The sequence below is a fragment of the Globicephala melas genome, chromosome 13 (assembly GCF_963455315.2).
Source record: "Globicephala melas chromosome 13, mGloMel1.2, whole genome shotgun sequence".
Lineage (NCBI taxonomy): Eukaryota > Metazoa > Chordata > Mammalia > Artiodactyla > Delphinidae > Globicephala > Globicephala melas.
This window is the reverse complement of record NC_083326.1, coordinates 32,431,927-32,449,678: the sequence shown is the minus strand read 5'-3', so window position 1 is coordinate 32,449,678 and position 17,752 is coordinate 32,431,927. Positions and strand designations below refer to the sequence as shown.

General features: G+C 36.1%; 1 protein-coding gene across 8 annotated transcripts in view; it reads left to right on the top strand.

The window, feature by feature from the left end:
- Nucleotides 1-17,752, top strand: part of PIK3C3 (phosphatidylinositol 3-kinase catalytic subunit type 3) — a 155,585-nt gene that overhangs the window by 90,253 nt on the left and 47,580 nt on the right. For all 8 annotated transcript variants that reach the window (XR_009558614.2, XR_009558616.1, XR_009558615.1 and 5 more), the window contains 5 exons: nucleotides 4,984-5,115; nucleotides 7,297-7,425; nucleotides 8,084-8,153; nucleotides 10,351-10,415; nucleotides 13,080-13,164. Coding sequence is in view for 5 of the 8 variants with exons in the window: in XM_060283147.2 (XP_060139130.1) it covers nucleotides 4,984-5,115; nucleotides 7,297-7,425; nucleotides 8,084-8,153; nucleotides 10,351-10,415; nucleotides 13,080-13,164 (481 nt within the window). In the remaining 3 variants the exon portion in view is untranslated. The remainder of the gene's footprint in view (nucleotides 1-4,983; nucleotides 5,116-7,296; nucleotides 7,426-8,083; nucleotides 8,154-10,350; nucleotides 10,416-13,079; nucleotides 13,165-17,752) is intronic.

The window sequence follows — 17,752 nt, the reverse complement described above, 5'->3', positions numbered from 1 at the left end:
TGAGCCTTCAGAGAATCATACTCTTTTTGCTGATGGAAGGCCTTGCCTCGATGATGTGGCTGCTAACTGATCAGGGTGGTGGTTGCTGAAGGTTGGAGTGGCTGGGGCAATTTTGTAGAATAAGACAGCAATGAAGATAATTAATCTTTGCCACGTCAGTTGACTCTTCCTTTCACTAACAATTTGTTTTCACTGTAGCATGCAGTGCTCATTGGCAGCATTTTTACCCATAGTAGAACTTCTTTCAAAATTGGAGTTAGTTCTCTCAAACCCTGCCACTGCTTTATCAACGGACTTTATGGAATATTCTAAATCCTCTGTTTGTCATTTCACCAATATTCATAGCATCTTCACCAGAAGTAGATTCCATCTCAATAAACTACTTTCCTTTCCTCATCCCTAAGAAGCAGCCTCTCATCTGTTAGTTTCATCACGAGTTTGCAGCAATTCAGTCACAGTTTCAGGCTCCCCTTCTAAGTCTAGCAAATCTTGCTAGTTACTTCTTCCACAGAAGTCTTGAACCTCCCAAAGTCATCCTAAGAGTTGGAATCAACTTCTTCCAAACTCCTGTTAATGTTGATATTTTGACCTCTTTCTGTGAATCACAGTTATTCTTGATGGCATCTAGAATGGTGAATTCTTTCCAGAACATTGCCAATTTACTTTGCCCATATCCATCAGAGGAATCACTAACACTCACAGCCTTATGATAGTATTTTTTAAGTACTGAGACTGGAAAGTCAAAATCAGACTTTGATCCATGGGCTGCAGAATGGATATTATGTTAGCAGGTATAAAAAACATTAACTCACTGTACATCTTCACCAGAACTCTTGAGTGACCAGGTGCATTGTCAATGAGCAGTCATATTTTGAAAGGAATCTTTTTTTTTCTGACCAGTAATCTCAACAGTGGGCTTAAAATATTCAGTAAACCATATTGTAAACAGATGTGATGTCATCCAGGCTTTGTTCTTTATTTATAGAGCAGGCAGTAGATTTAGCATAATTCTTAAGAGCCTTAGGATTTTTGGAATGGTAAATAAGCGTTGGCTTAAACTTCAAGTTGCCAACTGCATTAGCCCCTGACCAGAGAGTCAGCCTGTCCTTTGAAGCCTTGAAGCAAGGCATTGACTTCTCCTCTCTAGCTGTGAAAGTCCTAGATGGCATCTTCTTCGAATATAAGGCTGTGTCATCTACCGCTTTTGTTAATTATCTTAGCTAGATCTTCTGGATAACTTGCTGCAGCTTCTACGTCAGCACTTGCTGCTTCACCTTGCACTTTGATGCTATAGAGATGGCTTCTTTCCTTAAACCTCATGAACCAAGCTCTGCTAGCTTCAAACTTTTCTTCTGCAGCCTTCTCACCTCTTTCAGCATTCATAGAATTGAAGAGAGTTAGGACTTGCTCTGGGTTAGGCTTTGGCTTAAGGGAATGTTGTGGCCGGTTTGATCTTCTATCCAAACCACTAAAACTGTCTCCGGATCAGCAATAAGGCTGTTTTGCTTTCTTATCATCCATGTGTTCATAGTAGTTTAATTTCCTTCAAGAACTTTTCCTTTGCATTCACAATTTGGCTGTTTGGCATAAGAGGCCTAGCTTTTGGCCTGTCTAGGCTTTCAACATGCCTTCCTCACTAGCTTAATTATTTCTAGCTTTTGATTTAAAGTGAGAGATTTGTGACTCTTCCTTTCACTTAAACACATAAAAACCATTGTAGGGTTGTAAATTGTCCTAATTTCAACATTGTGTCTCAGGGAATAGGGGAAGAAGAGAGAGGGAGAACAGCTGGTCAATGGGGCAGTCAAAACGCACGTAACGTTTTATCGATTAGGTTCTCCGTTTTATAGGGGCTTGGTTCATGATGCCCCAAATCAATTACAATAGTAACATCAAAGATCACTGGTCACAGATCATGATAACAAGTATAATAATAGTGAGAAAGTTTGAAATATTGTGAAAATTACCAAAATGTGACATAGAGACACAAGGTGAGCAAGTGCTGTTGGAAAATTGGCACCGATAGTCTTGCTTGACACAGGGTTGCCATAGACCTTCAATTTGTAAACAATGCAATCAATATCTGCATAGTGCACTAAAGTGAAGTGCAATTAAATGAGGCCTGTTATAGTAATAGGAGTGGTTAGAAGTACAGATTATGTATGGGACTCTATTTTATGAGTTTATATACATTGATTTTTATCCACACAACAACCCTATAAGTTAGGTACTATTATTATCCCAATTGTAAGGAAAAGTAGGTAGTAGGAGGTTAAGTAATTTGCCAGATGTCCTCAGTTAGTAAGTGTTGAAATTAGGATTTGTACCCAGACATTCTGAGTCCATATTTTTATCTACAGTGCTTTTCTGGCTCTCATTTTAGAATCTTAGTATCTTAGAATACAATTTATTTGACATGGAAAGAACCTCTAGAGATTATTTAGACTAGAATTTTTCTGAGAAAAAGAAGGTCCAGAGTAACTCACCCAAGGTTGCAGAACTAGTGATAGTGACTGGCAATGTGTTCTCATGGCCAGTACATTGATTTTGCTCTCAACGGGGTGAGGTTTCTACTTGATGATAATAGATGAGCATCTGTTCTTCAGATGTTATTTTTCCTGATCTTTTGCCCAAATGATATGAAGGATTCATCTGATATCTTCTCTTTACCTAATCCCATAAATGGAAAATCTTTCTTGGTGACATTTGTAAAACACCACAACACATTTTACTGTCCTTCAGAATTGTGAGAGGAAGGCGGAGAGACTAAAAGGTGAAAAATTGAGTCAGGAATTTAAAGGCAGGGGATCAGGTCTGGCAGAGATGTGTGCAGGGAATAATGTTAACGAGGTTAGGGAGGAGAAAATAGGCTGCAGAGAAACACATGTTTATTGAGTCGGCGTTTTCTTTGTTTTTGAGAAGAATCACAAATCCTGGTTAAATAACTAAATTCCTACTGCTGTTCCTCCTGGAGCCCTTCTCTCCAGAGGTGCCCTGGTGAGGAGCAGTGTGACCCCAGTGCCCACCATCAGAAAGAATGCCTGTTCTTTTGACTGTCAGTTTGGGACATGTATTTAAAGCGCAGTTTGTTCTTATGTGACATACTCTTTTGTTCACCACCCATGAGCCTCTGGATACACCTCAGTTTTCGCTGTTCTGGAAGTTGACTCCCTACTGGAGACAGCACTTATAGTCCCCCCAAATAAATGTTGTTTTTGCCACATATTGCAAAACACATATTGTTTTTTCCTATATTTTAAGTCAGACAGTCCTAAATATAGTATCAACATTGGCTAAAAATCTTTTCAGACAGTTTTTCATGATGTGATAAAAGACAAACATAGTTTTATTTACTTAGTTTTACTAGAAACAAGCCCTCGAGTTTTAGTGAAATGCCAAGATGACTCTCTACCACCATTATTTGTGTTATTGCTAGGAATAATGAAATGACTACAGCTAATAATTTGCAATCATATGTAATAGTACTTTTCCATCCCTCATAACGAAGTTGGGAGAGAGTTGCCTTGGTGAGTGCAACGGCGTTAAATGTGTGGCCAGGGGATCCATGAGTTAGGTGTCAGATGGTAAAACAAATAATAATATTGTTGCCACCTTCTTTCCTTTGCTGATCTCATTTAAGGAAAAATTCTCTTGATTGAGGTCTTTGAATGTAGATATTTGAGTTCCAATAAAAATGCATTGATGCCACACTTTTAAAAAACAATTAAAGCTTTCATTTTGAATGTTCAGTAGTCTCTTTTCACTTTGTGTTTATGTTATAATATTTATTCTATAAAAATGTATCACATGCCTACTGTGTGCCAGGCACTTTTCTAGGTTCTGAGGATACAGAGGTGAATATAAAAATCCCTACCTTTAGAATGTAAGGACCTTACATTCCTGTTGGAGGAGAAAGTTAACAAAATAAGTAAAATATATTTTATGCTAGATAGCGTCATGTGCTTTGGAGAAAAAGCTGGAAAGGGGAATAGGAAGTGCTGGGTTCGAGTATTAAGGCAGCTTTTCACTTCTCAATGGAATAGTCAGGAAGGCCTCACTGAGAGTTGACATTTGGACAGAAACCTGAAGCAAGTAGGGGAGCAAGCCACTGAATAACTAGAGAAGACTATTCCAGCCAGAGGAGCTGCAAGCACAAAGGCCCTGATATGGGAGCATGTGTGACATGTTTGAGAAATAGGAAGAAGCCCAGTGTATTAGGTCAAGTTTTCTCCCTTTAAGAACAAGCTCACCTGTTTAAAGAATGCAATACTCTCACAGCTTTCAAAGGAAATAGATTGTTATTTTGAAATTGAATAGATGGGCTTGGTCTAAACACTATAGATGCTGCTAAATGACAAAGCTGTTTCATCATGGCTTGAATTTCTCAATTTCTGAAATCTTGGCTCAATGCAGCGTGCATGTGAGCTAAAGGAAATAAATAAATGGTGATATCTTGGGAAAAGTTCGATCAGACAGAGTCAATGAACAGTAAAAGGTAAGGTCCAAATTCCTCCAAGTAAATTGAGTTTACTTTCTAAACCCAATACATGCAATGGAACAGCTAATGAAATTCTTGCTTAATATTTGGTCATGAGAAATTAAGCTTCAAATGAAATTAGTTTCTCCTTGTGACTTCACAGATCCTTTGAAAATAGAAATTGCATCTTTAAGTCCAGCTTGAGTATATCCCTGATTATCAGTTGCAGCAAGAGAAACATATTCCCTAACCTTATGAAAGTCCAGCTTTTCATAGGTCAAGGGATTGCTCCTTTTAAAGCATGCTGCTGCTTTTGTCAGGTGGATTATAAGTGCTTGTCTCTCACACATACTCTCTCCTTTATGTTGTATTACTTCGCATATACTTTTATGGTGCTTTGCAAATAATTTAAAGTTAATAGAATCAGTCTTTATGTCTTTACCATGTGCTTTAAAAACCCCTTTTCCATTTTAACCTAATTAGTACTTTCTAACTTGTTCTCCTAGAATGAGAGACTACAGGCATTGCTTGGAGACAACGAAAAGATGAACTTGTCCGATGTGGAACTTATCCCATTGCCTTTAGAACCCCAGGTGAAAATTAGAGGAATAATCCCAGAAACAGCTACATTATTTAAGGTAATTGTGGTGGATCTTTAGACACTACCTTTGAAAAAAGATACCTTTTATTTATCAGTGTGTTTTAAGATCTTTTTGTGTTATCAGTAGACATTTTTATGTGAAATGTATAAAATATTTTTATATCTGGATTTTTTAATCTTTAATTTTTGAACTATTTATTAATCACCTGATTTTTCTCATGTAAGCTTTTTTTAAAAAAAAATTAAAAGTTAAATCGCAAACTTAGACATTATAAGTTCCCGTGGTTAGATATGAGTTCTAGTTAACCTATGACTTAAATTTTTTCTTGTATTTTCAAGTGTAGTAATTCTCTTTAGTCCTTAATAGCATGCCAGACTTTCTTTTGGCTGGCCACCACCTGGATAGTTAGAAAGAACTGGTAGCAGCTGCCTTCTCTACGCAGGCCAAAGGGCTGAGCATCATTACTTGTGAAGAAGCATCATTATCTGCTGGGCATCATATTGAAAGGTCTCTCTGAGGCATGATGTTTTAGGTCTTCTGATTCTAAGGGTGGAAGGGCATAAGTTGCATTGGGATATTACTTTGTATCAGATAAGAAAGGGCTCATAGATCAACAACTTGGGTATATGAAAAGGGGTGTGATTACAGTAAAAAATGGTTGATTTTTTTAAGGGTGTGTTTAAAGGCAGCCCATGGCAGCCCAACTCACACAACTGCAACGTAAGTTTCATAAAGCAGTACTTAACCTTACTGCATATTATGGACTCTAATAGTTTCTATTCTTTTAAAAACTGTTCTGTTGCATTAATTTTTAAATGTTTGCAACGTATTTAATTGGTTTTAAAACTCATTATTGAATTATATCTTGCAATTTGAAAAATGCTGGTACAGGAGAGAAAATGCAAGTATTTCTTAGTTCTTGCTAGAACTCCCAAATAAGACCTGCTTCTAATATTCTCATTCCCTTAGGACTAATCAAAACCAGTGAATCAAAAAAGGAGTTTTATTATTTTTTTGCAAACAGGATAAAAAAGAATATCTAAGACATAGAGCAGGAGTTGTAAGAGTGGGGCATAAGAATCTATCATTATTGTTAGGTGTATTCTGGATCCATTTTTTCCTTAATAATATAATTTTATAATTATGTCTTATATACACAAAGTAGATGGTCAGTAAAATATCATGGGACATCTTTTTAATCCTAATATTCAGTCCTGATTTTTTTCTTCCAGCTCTTATTAAATATGTGGGCATTCTTAAAAATTCTGAATTGCAGTTAGCAATTAATGGTTCTAGAGTGTTTACTACATAACTCTAGCATTATAATTCTTAACCATTTTTGAGTCATGAATGTCTTTAAGGGTCCAATGAAAGTGATGGATTGGATACTTTAGAATGTTACCCATATGCTTGTACATACACTGAAATGTCTGCACAGAGTTGTAGGGGAATCCATGAATTCCTGTTGTCTTTTTATGAACTCCTTAGAGCTGAAAAGGTTATGCACCTAGTTTTCAGTATTTTTAAACAGTATTTTGTAGACCTTAGCTTAAGAATGAAAGCTAGATCTCCATGGGGAGTGAACCCCTTAAGGCACTGGGATTAGTGCTTAGTTATCCTGAGATTGTCAGCTGCTTGCATTAGATTTCAGATGAAATCTAAATTTCAGAATCAGATCCGAATCTGAAAAGGGAAATTACAACAAAGAACCTCTTGCTTATCATTTATCTTTAGGAAGATCACTTCCAGTTCTTCTTGAGCTTTTGTGAGCTAGGGTACAAGGTAATTTATAAAATAAATTTTGCCTGAGGTGATAAAAGGATACTACAAATTTAAGATAATTTGAAGTTTGGAGTTTCAGTCCACTAGAGGTTGTAGGTTCTAACCATATATTCTTTGAAGCATTTTTGTTGCCTTTTCCCCCAACATTTTATATGAAAGTTTTCAAACATACAACAAAGTTGAAAGACTTTCACAGTAAACAACTGTATACCCACTTCTTCTATCCTGTTATTAACATTTTACTGTATTTGCTTTGTCACACGTCTGTTCATCCCTCTGTCTGATACTTTTTATGCTATTATTTCTCATGGCCTATATAAATTAAGGTTATTATTATTTGTTTTCTTTATTAGACTCATTTCTTTTCTTTAGATTATTATAAATTTCCCCACATTTCCATCTTATATAATTTGAAAATAATATTTTTATTTCCAGAGTGCCCTTATGCCTGCACAGTTATTCTTTAAGACAGAAGATGGAGGCAAATATCCAGTTATATTTAAGCATGGGGATGATTTACGCCAAGATCAACTTATTCTCCAAATCATTTCACTCATGGACAAGGTGAACATAACCTTATGTTGGTAGGGAACATATTTTCATTTTAGAAATTGATGATTTAGTGGATATGCTGTGCATGGACAGAATTGTTTTGTAACATTCAGATGCAGTTCTAGAAAGCTGAACAATCTCCACTTGATCTTGAGCAAATTTAGTTGTTTTTGTACACTGCAGGATGGCTCTTATGATTAGTATAAAATGAAACTGCATGTGTTCCTTTTTATAAAAATGTTTTTCCCAGTTAAGTTCTTTCAGTGTTAAACTTAGTAATTTTCTTCCTCTTAGTCAATTAAATCTTCTTCTTTTTAAAATCCTGTTTCTGTCCCTGGCTTATAAAGGAAAATATTTGTCCTCATTTCCTTTTTCTGTGTTCTAAAATACTTTGTGACCAGTAAGGCCTGCATAAATCCTTGGGAGGAACCCTTCTGTTCATCAAAAACTGACAGTGATCTAGAAAAAGATAAGAAATTTGACATGCCACCGTGTAAAGTGCTTAATACATTTATTTTGATGATCAAAGTTAAATTAACTAATTGATTTAATTAAGCCTTAATTTAGGTTTACCTTCTAAATCTCTGTGTATTAAAGTGCTATAGTACTTGCGTGCAAAACTATTTTATAACATTCTTTTCATTTGGTTAATATAACTTTTGATCTTAAGCTGCTACGAAAAGAAAATCTGGATTTGAAGTTGACGCCCTATAAAGTATTAGCCACTAGTACAAAACATGGTAAGTTTATTTTATAACATTATTATTTATTTCAGTGTCCAATGAGTATACTTTTCCTCTTTTATTATTTATTTATTTATTTATGTATGTATGTATTTATTTATTTATTTATTTTGCGGTACGCGGGCCTCTCACTGTTGTGGCCTCTCCCGTTGCGGAGCACAGGCTCCGGGCGCGCAGGCTCAGCGGCCATGGCTCACGGGCCCAGCCGCTCCGCGGCATGTAGGATCTTCCTGGACCGGGGCATGAACCCATGTCCCCTTCATCGGCAGGCGGACTCTCAACCACTGCGCCACCAGGGAAGCCCTACTTTTCCTTTTCCAATTGAAAAGTGTTAAGAATGTTAGAGATTGAACTCATGTGTAACACTGAAGACCACTTGGGCCTTCCTGACTGCTGGCCTACCTTCCGTCTCTCCCTCCCTCCCTCCCTCGGTCCCTCCCATTCTTCCTTCTGTCCTTCCTTCCTTTTATACCTCTTGGAATCATTAAACAACATATTTGGAAGAAAAATTAGCACCTTTCTGATGTATTTCTTTGCAGTAAAAACTTTCAGTAGCTACAAACTACAGTAGTTTTCTTCCATGGTGATCTGTATCTGGAATCATTACTGAGAGTTACTAAAACCCAGAGAGGCTGTGCCCTGCTTATACAAGCCACTCAGCAGATGATGTTGCCTTATCCACTAATTTTTTTTTTAATATATATCTAAGTCTTTTTGATATTGAGTAACCTCTGGAAGTTTGGCAGAAGATTCCCTAGGAATGCTTGCCTAATGCCTATTGTAAATTTTATAATCTTGTTACTCTTAGAGCTTCTTACCCTTAGGTATCTTGAAGAAACAAGTACCTGTTTTATTTTAGGCTTTCTGCCCTTCTCTGGGCCACCCCCAACTCTTTTTGATGGTTTAATTCCTGTTCCCATTTTTCTCTCAGAATGATCTTGTTAAAAGTGCAAATATTCTACCATCCTACATAGATTGATTTATTTAGCTTTCATTTGCTCTTGGGACAAAGACAAAAGCCTTAGCTTAGTTTACAAGTTCTTGCATGGTATGACATACTTCTGCACCTATCTCTGTCACCTCTTTCTTGCCACTCTCCCCCTTGCTTCTTAGGCTTTAGCCACACCAGCCACCTTCCATTTTCTCAAATGTACCATGCTCTTTTCAGTCTTATATGATCATTGTCTTTAATATCCTTTCCGCTTTACTAATTAATCTTTATTATCCTTCAAAACACGGTTCAGATGTCAGATGTCCTCTGATCCCTGTTGTAATATAGGTTTCCCTATGCTATTCTCTTTCGTTCATAGTTTTTATCCCAATAAAACTTGCAAGCTTGTAAGATCTTTGAAAGCAGGGTCAAGGCTCTATTTTTGCTTATCTGGCGAAGTTCTTGCTACATAGTAGAAAAACTATAAACGTCTGTTAAGTGCATTAATGCAGACTGTTCAGTATTTATAAGAATAGATGATACATTTCTTACTCTAAAGAAATATACAGTCTCCTAATTTGCATGTGAATGATTATAATGTAAGACTTACCAAAACCAGATCATGGTTATGATCCTGAAATAGTTTCCATCATTCAACGTTGATTTTTTTTCACAGATTTGTAGTTTTATACTTCTTTTGTTGTCCCTAGACTTACCAGATTTACTTTTTCCCTTTATTCTCCTGTATTCTATCTTCTTTCCCTTCTTTTTGGTAGTTTAAGGGATTTATACTTCCCTCTTATATCATTTCCAGGGAATGGCAGAAGATGGAGTATTACACAAAGAAAGCCAATGAATATACTATAATTTTAGGGTTAGGTGATTGATATTCCACAATTCCAGATTTCTTAAAATGATTTTAAATTCAGAATAATTTTAATTGACATATGTTATAATACTATAGAGAGAAATTTTTATTCCAGATTTAAGAAGCCTAGCCTATTACTTTGCGTTCCTTGTGTATAATAATAGAAATTGGCCTTGAGAAGCATACAGATTGTCAGCTAATTTTTTTTTTAAAGTTTCCTTGTATTTCCTATGATGTAAGTGCCAGTGTATACTAAATACAATGTTTATAGACCTCTTTAAGCTTTTAGGTTTGTAGTGTATACATTTTCAAATGAAGACTGTTCTTAGCAGAATCTTTATTTTTATTGTTTCACCAATAGCTATGCTTAATACAATGCATCTGTTTCTGTGTAGGCTTCATGCAATTTATCCAGTCAGTTCCTGTTGCTGAAGTTCTTGATACAGAAGGAAGCATTCAGGTATAGTATCTATTTTAAAGATTTATAAATTTCATGAATATATTCTTATAAAAATTTCAATCTTTATAAAAAGTATATAAAGTTAGAAATGACAGTCTCTTTTTATCACCTGTCTTCCCTAAAGTTGTTTTCCTTTCCTGAGAAGTAAATAATGCTAACAGTTAGAAATGCTTCCATGGTAGATGTTCAGTTCCTTAAAATGGGCCTAACATATAATAGGAGATCAGGAATTAACTGGTAAACAAATTTTAAATTTGTTAAGGTTTATGGTTGTATTATATTTCAAAGTATGGAAATATTATAATTTATTTAGCCATCAGTGAACATTCTGATTATTTCCGATTTTTGTTGTTTGTCAGAACAGTCCTACGGTGATATTTTTGCTTGTACATGTTTTGCACAATTATTTTTTTAAGACCCTTATCCCCACCTCCAAAGTCATTTCTCTCCTTTAGTATAAGAAAAGACAAGTTTTTTCTGGGACTAAGCCATGTATATCTTTGGATTTTTTTTTGTACATTTTAAATATGTGAATTAGTGTTTAATTCAGAATTCTTATTACATCTTAATAGTTTATTTTGTTAATTTTTAAATATAATTTTTCTTTTTCCTAAGAAAAATGTATATAATTCACACAGAAAAATTGATATGCCTGAGATGAAAAATAATACAGTGAAAGGCTTGATAGAGGATATTTGCTGTAGTGTGTTTTTGTGTTTCTCAGTTTAGAGTGTCTCAGTAATTCAGTATGGAGTTTAGATTTTCAAGAAAGCGTTACTCTGTTTTGTTGGCAAAACAGGTGGTTGATTCTGTTGTTTGGTTTGGGATACAGTCATGTTCAGTGGTTAAAAGCTCACACTCAAAACATCAAACTGCCTGAGTTTGAAGTTTGGCTCTGCAGCTTTCTAGCTATATTTTGTGTAACCTTGCAAGCAGGTTAGCCTTTAGCTGGTATTTGGCTTTCTGTGAGAACTTGGCTTTTAACTGATAAGGGTGGTTCACATACCTAGACTGTTTGTACAAATAATATGATTTATAGCAAACAACCTGCTTTCCTTCTAGAATTTTGATAGTTACTGAACTAAACAGACTGTAGAGGGTGCCTGTATGACCAGCCCCCAGTAAGTACGCTCAGTGTATGCCTTCACAGAAGACAGGAAGGAGGATTGCACATGGAATTCACAGGCTTTGCCTGTGTATTTTTCCCACGCTGATCCTGTTGTGTATACTTTTACTGTAATACACACTGCTGTGGTACAACTGTAAGTTGAGTCTGTGACCCCAACTAACAAATCAAACCTGTCAGAGGTGTAGGGGACCCCCTAACATACCCTTCAAGTCTCAGTTTTTATATCTGTAAAATTTGGATAATGATGAAGAGTACCTAGCTCTAGAATTGTTCTGAAGATGACATGAAATGTATGCAGAGCTTTAACACAGGTTCTAACTGAAGTAATTGTTTAATAAAGTTATCAATTATTATGTTGCTCTGTGCAATTATGATTTTGTAAATTAAACCAATGACAGTTTGTGTCCTGATTCTTAGTTTCATGTGTGATCTGTGTAAATAATTTTGCTGAGTCATAGCTTATCTTATCTTCAACTTTAGTAGATAATTAAAAATTGTTTTCTAAAATAATTGTTTTTATAAGCAACTGTTTCTCATTGCTACCCATCTTTGCCTAATCTTGGTATTGTCAAACTTCTAAATTTTGGTATTTATTATTATTTAGTTTTCATTTCCCTGATTACCTGAAAGATTGAGTATTTAAAAATACGTGTAGGCCATTTATTTCTTCTGTGAAGTGCTTGTTCATATCTTTTGCGCATTTTCATGTTGGGTCATTTGTCTTTTCCTTATTGATTTATAGGAGTTCTTTATATATTCTAGATATAGATTCTTTGTCAAACTTACAAAGTGCTCCAAAAAGCTTAAAACATAGGATAAACTTACTTTTTTAATAGTACGTTAGTTGTATTTTCAAATAATATACACTGTGTATTTTTCTTTAACATCTAGATGTAAGGGAATAGGTCCAGTTGGTAATCTGGGGGAAAAATAAATAAATGCATGATTTTCCCCAGTGTTTCCAGACTCTTTGGACACTCTAGTGTATTTATTGTGCCCCTATAATTCTTTGGTTCAGTCTTCATCTCTTATATTTATCTTTCTATCACTTTCCTCTGAATCTGAAAATTCTTAGCATTGCATTCTAATTATTTTGAAAATTGGAATGTAACTTTATTGAGTTTATTAATGGTAACAGTGTTTCAGTGGCCATACTTAAAAGGTAATTTTTAAAACTCATGTTCACTTTTAGGAGAATGTATGATACCCAGAAAACCCCTCACGTTTACATTCAAGAGAAAGGTGAAACAAACTGGTAAATTAAGTATAGAGATATAGCAGTAAGTTTATTTAATGTTTTCCCCTGTGGTATAGAAGTAGCAGGCTTTTATTTATTTATTTGTTTGTTTGTTTGTCTTAGCCTATAAGCATAGTAATAAGACTGATTCCTGAGGAATATGCTTCCTAAAGTCCACATTTTATAATTACTGACTGCTGTACACCAGACACCTTTTTGTCATTATTTACAATTTTTAAATGCTAATTTGTTTAAGGATTGTATTGAATTTATAAACATGAAAATAATATCTTTTCAGAACTTTTTTAGAAAATATGCACCAAGTGAGAATGGGCCAAATGGGATCAGTGCTGAAGTTATGGATACTTATGTTAAAAGCTGTGGTAAGTATTTCAACTTACTACGTTTCATTGATATGTGGAAATAAAGGAAAACAAGTTATCCTGATATTACCATACTCATACACATTTAGAACATGTTAGGATTTTTTCTAGTCCATTTGGGCTACAATAACAAAATACCAGAGACTGGGTGACTTACAAACAACAGAAATTTATTTTTCACAGTCCTGGGGGCTGGAAGTCTGAGATAAGATGCCAGCCTGGTCAGGTGAGGGCCTTCTTTGGGTCAAAGACGTGTTACTGTATCTACACCTGTTGGGAGGACCTAGGGAGCTCTGTGGGGTATCTTTTATAGGGGGCTAATCCCATTCATGAGGGCTAAGCACCTCCCGAAGTTCCTACCTCCTGACACCACTACCTTGGGCATTAGGATTTCAGCATGTGAATTTTGAGGGGACACAAACATTCAAACCATAGCAGTTTTAAATGCTGTGCAAGAAGATTAAAAAATAGAAAATGTGAAAAAAGAGGTCATTAGTGTTTTGACATAATAGTAGGAATAAGGTGTAAATTCTGTTTACTCTTTTATAGATGCATCTTTTTTTTTAAACATCTTTATTAGAGTATAATTGCTTTACAATGTTGTGTTAGTTTCTGCTGTATAACAAAGTGAATCAGCTATATGTACACATATATCCCCATATCCCCTCCCTCTTGCATCTCCCTCCCATCCTCCCTATCCCACCTCTGTAGGTGGTCACAAAGTACCGAGCTGATCTCCCTGTGCTATGTCTCTGCTTCCCACTAGCTAGTTATTTTACATTTGAGAGTGTATATATGTCCAGAACACTCTCTCACTTCATCCCAGCTTACCCTTCCCCTTCCCTGTGTCCTCAAGTCCATTCTCTACATCTGTGTCCTTTTTCCTGTCCTGCCCCTAGGTTCATTAGAACCTTTTTTTTTTTTTTATTCCATATATATGTGTTAGCATATGGTATTTGTTTTTCTCTTTCTGACTTACTTCACTCTGTATGACAGACTCTAGGTCCATCCACCTCACTACAAATAACTCAATTTCATTTCTTTTTATGGCTGAGTAATATTCCATTGTATATATGTGCCTTATCTTTATCCATTCAATTGTCAATGGACACCCAGGTTACTTCCATGTCCTGGCTATTGTAAATAGTGCTACAATGAACATTGTGGTACTGGACTCATTTTGAATGATGGTTTTCTCAGGGTGTATGCCCATAGTGGGATTGCTGGGTCATATGGTAGTTCTATTTTTAGTACTTTAAGGAACCTCCATACTATTCTCCATAGTGTCTATATCAATTTACATTCCCACCAACAGTGCAAGAAGGTTCCCTTTTCTCCACATCCTCTCCAGCATTTATTGTTTATAGTTTTTTTTTTTTTTTTTTTTCGGTAAGTGGGCCTCTCACTGTTGTGGTCTCTCCCGTTGTGGAGCACAGGTTCCAGACGCGCAGGCTCAGCAGCCATGGCTCATGGGCCCAGCCACTCTGTGGCATGTGGGATCTTCCCGGACCGGGGCACGAACCCGTGTCCCCTGCATCAGCAGGCAGACTCTCAACCACTGCACCACCAGGGAAACCCTGTTTATAGATTTTTTGATGATGGCCATTCTGACTGGTGTGAGCTGATACCTCACTGTAGTTTTGATTTTCATTTCTCTAATGATTAGTGATGTTGAGCATCCTTTCATGTGTTTGTTGGCAATCTGTATATCTTCTTTGGAGAAATGTCTGTTTAGATCTTCTGCCCATTTTTGGGTTGGGTTGTTTGTTTTTTTGATATTGAGCTGCATGAGCTGCTTGTGTATTTTGGAGATTAATTCTTTGTCAGTTGCTTTGTTTGCAAATCTTTTCTCCCATTCTGAGGGTTGTCTTTTCGTCTTGTTCATGGTTTCCTTTGCTTTGCAAAAGCTTTTAAGTTTCATTAGGTCCCATTTGTTTATTTGTGTTTTTATTTCCATTTCTCTAGGGGGTGGGTCAAAAAGGATCTTGCTGTGATTTATGTCATAGAGTGTTCTTCCTATGTTTTCATCTAAGAGTTTTACAGTGTCTGGCCTTACATGTAGGTCTTTAATCCATTTTGAGTTTATTTTTGTGTATGGTGTTAGGAAGTATTCTAGCTGTCCAGTTTTCCCAGCACCACTTATTGAAGAGGCTATCTTTTCTCCATTGTATATTCTTGCCTCCTTTATCAAAGATAAGGTGACCATATGCACATGGGTTTATCTCTGGGCTTTCTATCCTGTTCCATTGATCTATCTTTCTGTTTTTGTGCCAGTACCATGCTGTCTTGATTACTGTAGCTTCATAGTATAGTCTGATGTCATGGAGCCTGATTTCTGGGCTGTGTTTTTCTTTCTCTGGATTACCTTGGCTATTCGGGATCTTTTGTGTTTCCATACAAATTGTGAAATTTTTTGTTCTAGTTCTGTGAAAAATGCCATTGGTAGTTTGATAGGGATTGCACTGAATCTGTACATTGCTTTGGGTTGTATAGTCATTTTCACAGTGCTGATTCTTCCAATCCAAGGAAATAATATATCTCTCCATCTGTTTGTATCATCTTTAATTTCTTTCATCAGTGTCTTATAGTTTTCTGCATAAGGTCTTTTGTCTCCTTAGGTAGGTTTATTCCTAGGTATGTTATTCTTTTTGTTGCAATAGTAAATGGAAATGTTTCCTTAATTTCTCTTTCGGAGTTTTCATCATTAGGGTATAGGAATACAGGAGATTTCTGTTCATTAATTTTGTATCCTGCTACTTTACCGAATTCATTGATTAGCTCTAGTAGTTTTCTGGTAGCATCTTTAGGATTCTCTATGTATAGTATCATGTCATCTGCAAACAGTGACAGCTTTACTTCTTTTCCCATTTGGATTCCTTTTATTTCTTTTTCTTCTGTGATATCTGTGGCCAAAACTTCCAAAACTGTGTTGAATATTAGTGGTAAGAGTGGGCATCCTTGTCTTGTTTCGGTCTTTAGAGGATATGGTTTCAGTTTTTCCCCATTGAGAATGATGTTGGCTATGGGTTTGTCATATATGGCCTTTATTATGTTGAGGTAAGTTCCCTCTATCCCTACTTTCTGGAGAGTTTTTATCACATGTGGGTGTTGAATTTTGTTGAAAGCTTTTTCTGCATCTATTGAGGTTATCGTATGGTTTTTATCCTTCAGTTTGTTAATATGGTATATCACATTGATTTGCATGTATTGAAGAATCCTTGCATTCCTGGGATAAACCCCACTTGATCATGGTGTATGATCCTTTTAATGTGCCTTTGGATTCTGTTTTCTAGTATTTTGTTGAAGATTTTTTGCATCTATGCTCATCAGTGATATTGGTCTGTAGTTTTCTTTTTTTGTGACATCTTTCTCTGGTTTTGGTGTCAGGGTTATGGTGGCCTCGTAGAATGAGTTTGGGAGCGTTCCTCCAAGTTTGGGAGTGTTCCTCCTTCTGCTATATTTTGGAAGAGTTTGAGAAGGATAAGTGTTAGCTCTTCTCTAAGTGTTTGATAGAATTTGCCTGTGAAGCCACCTGGTCCTGGGCTTTTTTTTGTTGGAAGATTTTTTTTTTTTTTCTGTTTTACGTGGGCCTCTCACTGTTGTGGCCTCTCCTGTTGCAGAGCACAGGCTCTGGACACGCAGGCTCAGCGGCCAAGGCTCACAGGCCTAGCTACTCTGCGGCATGTGGAATCTTCCCGGACCAGGGCACGAACCCGCGTCCCCTGCATCGGCAGGTGGACTCTCAACCAGTGTGCCACCAGGGAAGCCCTGTTGGAAAATTTTTAATCACAGTTTCAATTTCAGTTCTTGTTATTGGTCTGTTTATATTTTCTCTGTCTTCCTGGTTTTGTCTCAGGAGGTTGTGCTTTTCCAAGAATTTGCCCATTTCTTCCAGGTTGTCAATTTTATTGGCATGTAGTTGCTTGTAGTAATCCCTCATTATTCTTTGTATTTCTGCAGGGTCAGTTATTACTTCTCCTTTTTCATTTCTAATTCTGTTGATTTGAGTCTTGTCCCTTTTTTTCCTGATGAGTCTGGCTAGTGGTTTATCCATAGATTCATCTTTGCAATCACTTAACTGTTTTGTAATTATAAGTTATTTCTTCCTGGAAGTTGTAATTTTTCCCTTGATTTTCCCTGAGTTTGAGTAAGCAATTAAGTAGACTGTGGGAAAAGTGTTTCAGGAATAATTATATTTTTGATAAATCTCTAGAGCTAAGATAACAGTGCGCTGGTAGGAGGTGCCTCTCATGGTATTTTAGATTAGTACTTATGGTCCCTTTCTGGAAATAAATAAGTAGTGACATGCCATAGGGATTAATTCAAATGTTTCAGCCACTTATGCCTATTCTCATGAAGTTTATATTCTAGAGGATTATTTTTTATTTTCTTGAGAGATTTTTTTTTTTAATAACTAGATTGTTTAAGGGAGGGTTAATAAAGGAGTTGACACTAGAGTTGAGCCCTGAATAGTATATGGCATATATCATGTTATTCCTGTTTTACATAAATATTATATTTATGTTTATGTCCATATTTCTACTTAAGCAGTCAAGCTTGGGGAAGCAAGTAGAGGATTTTCTAGACA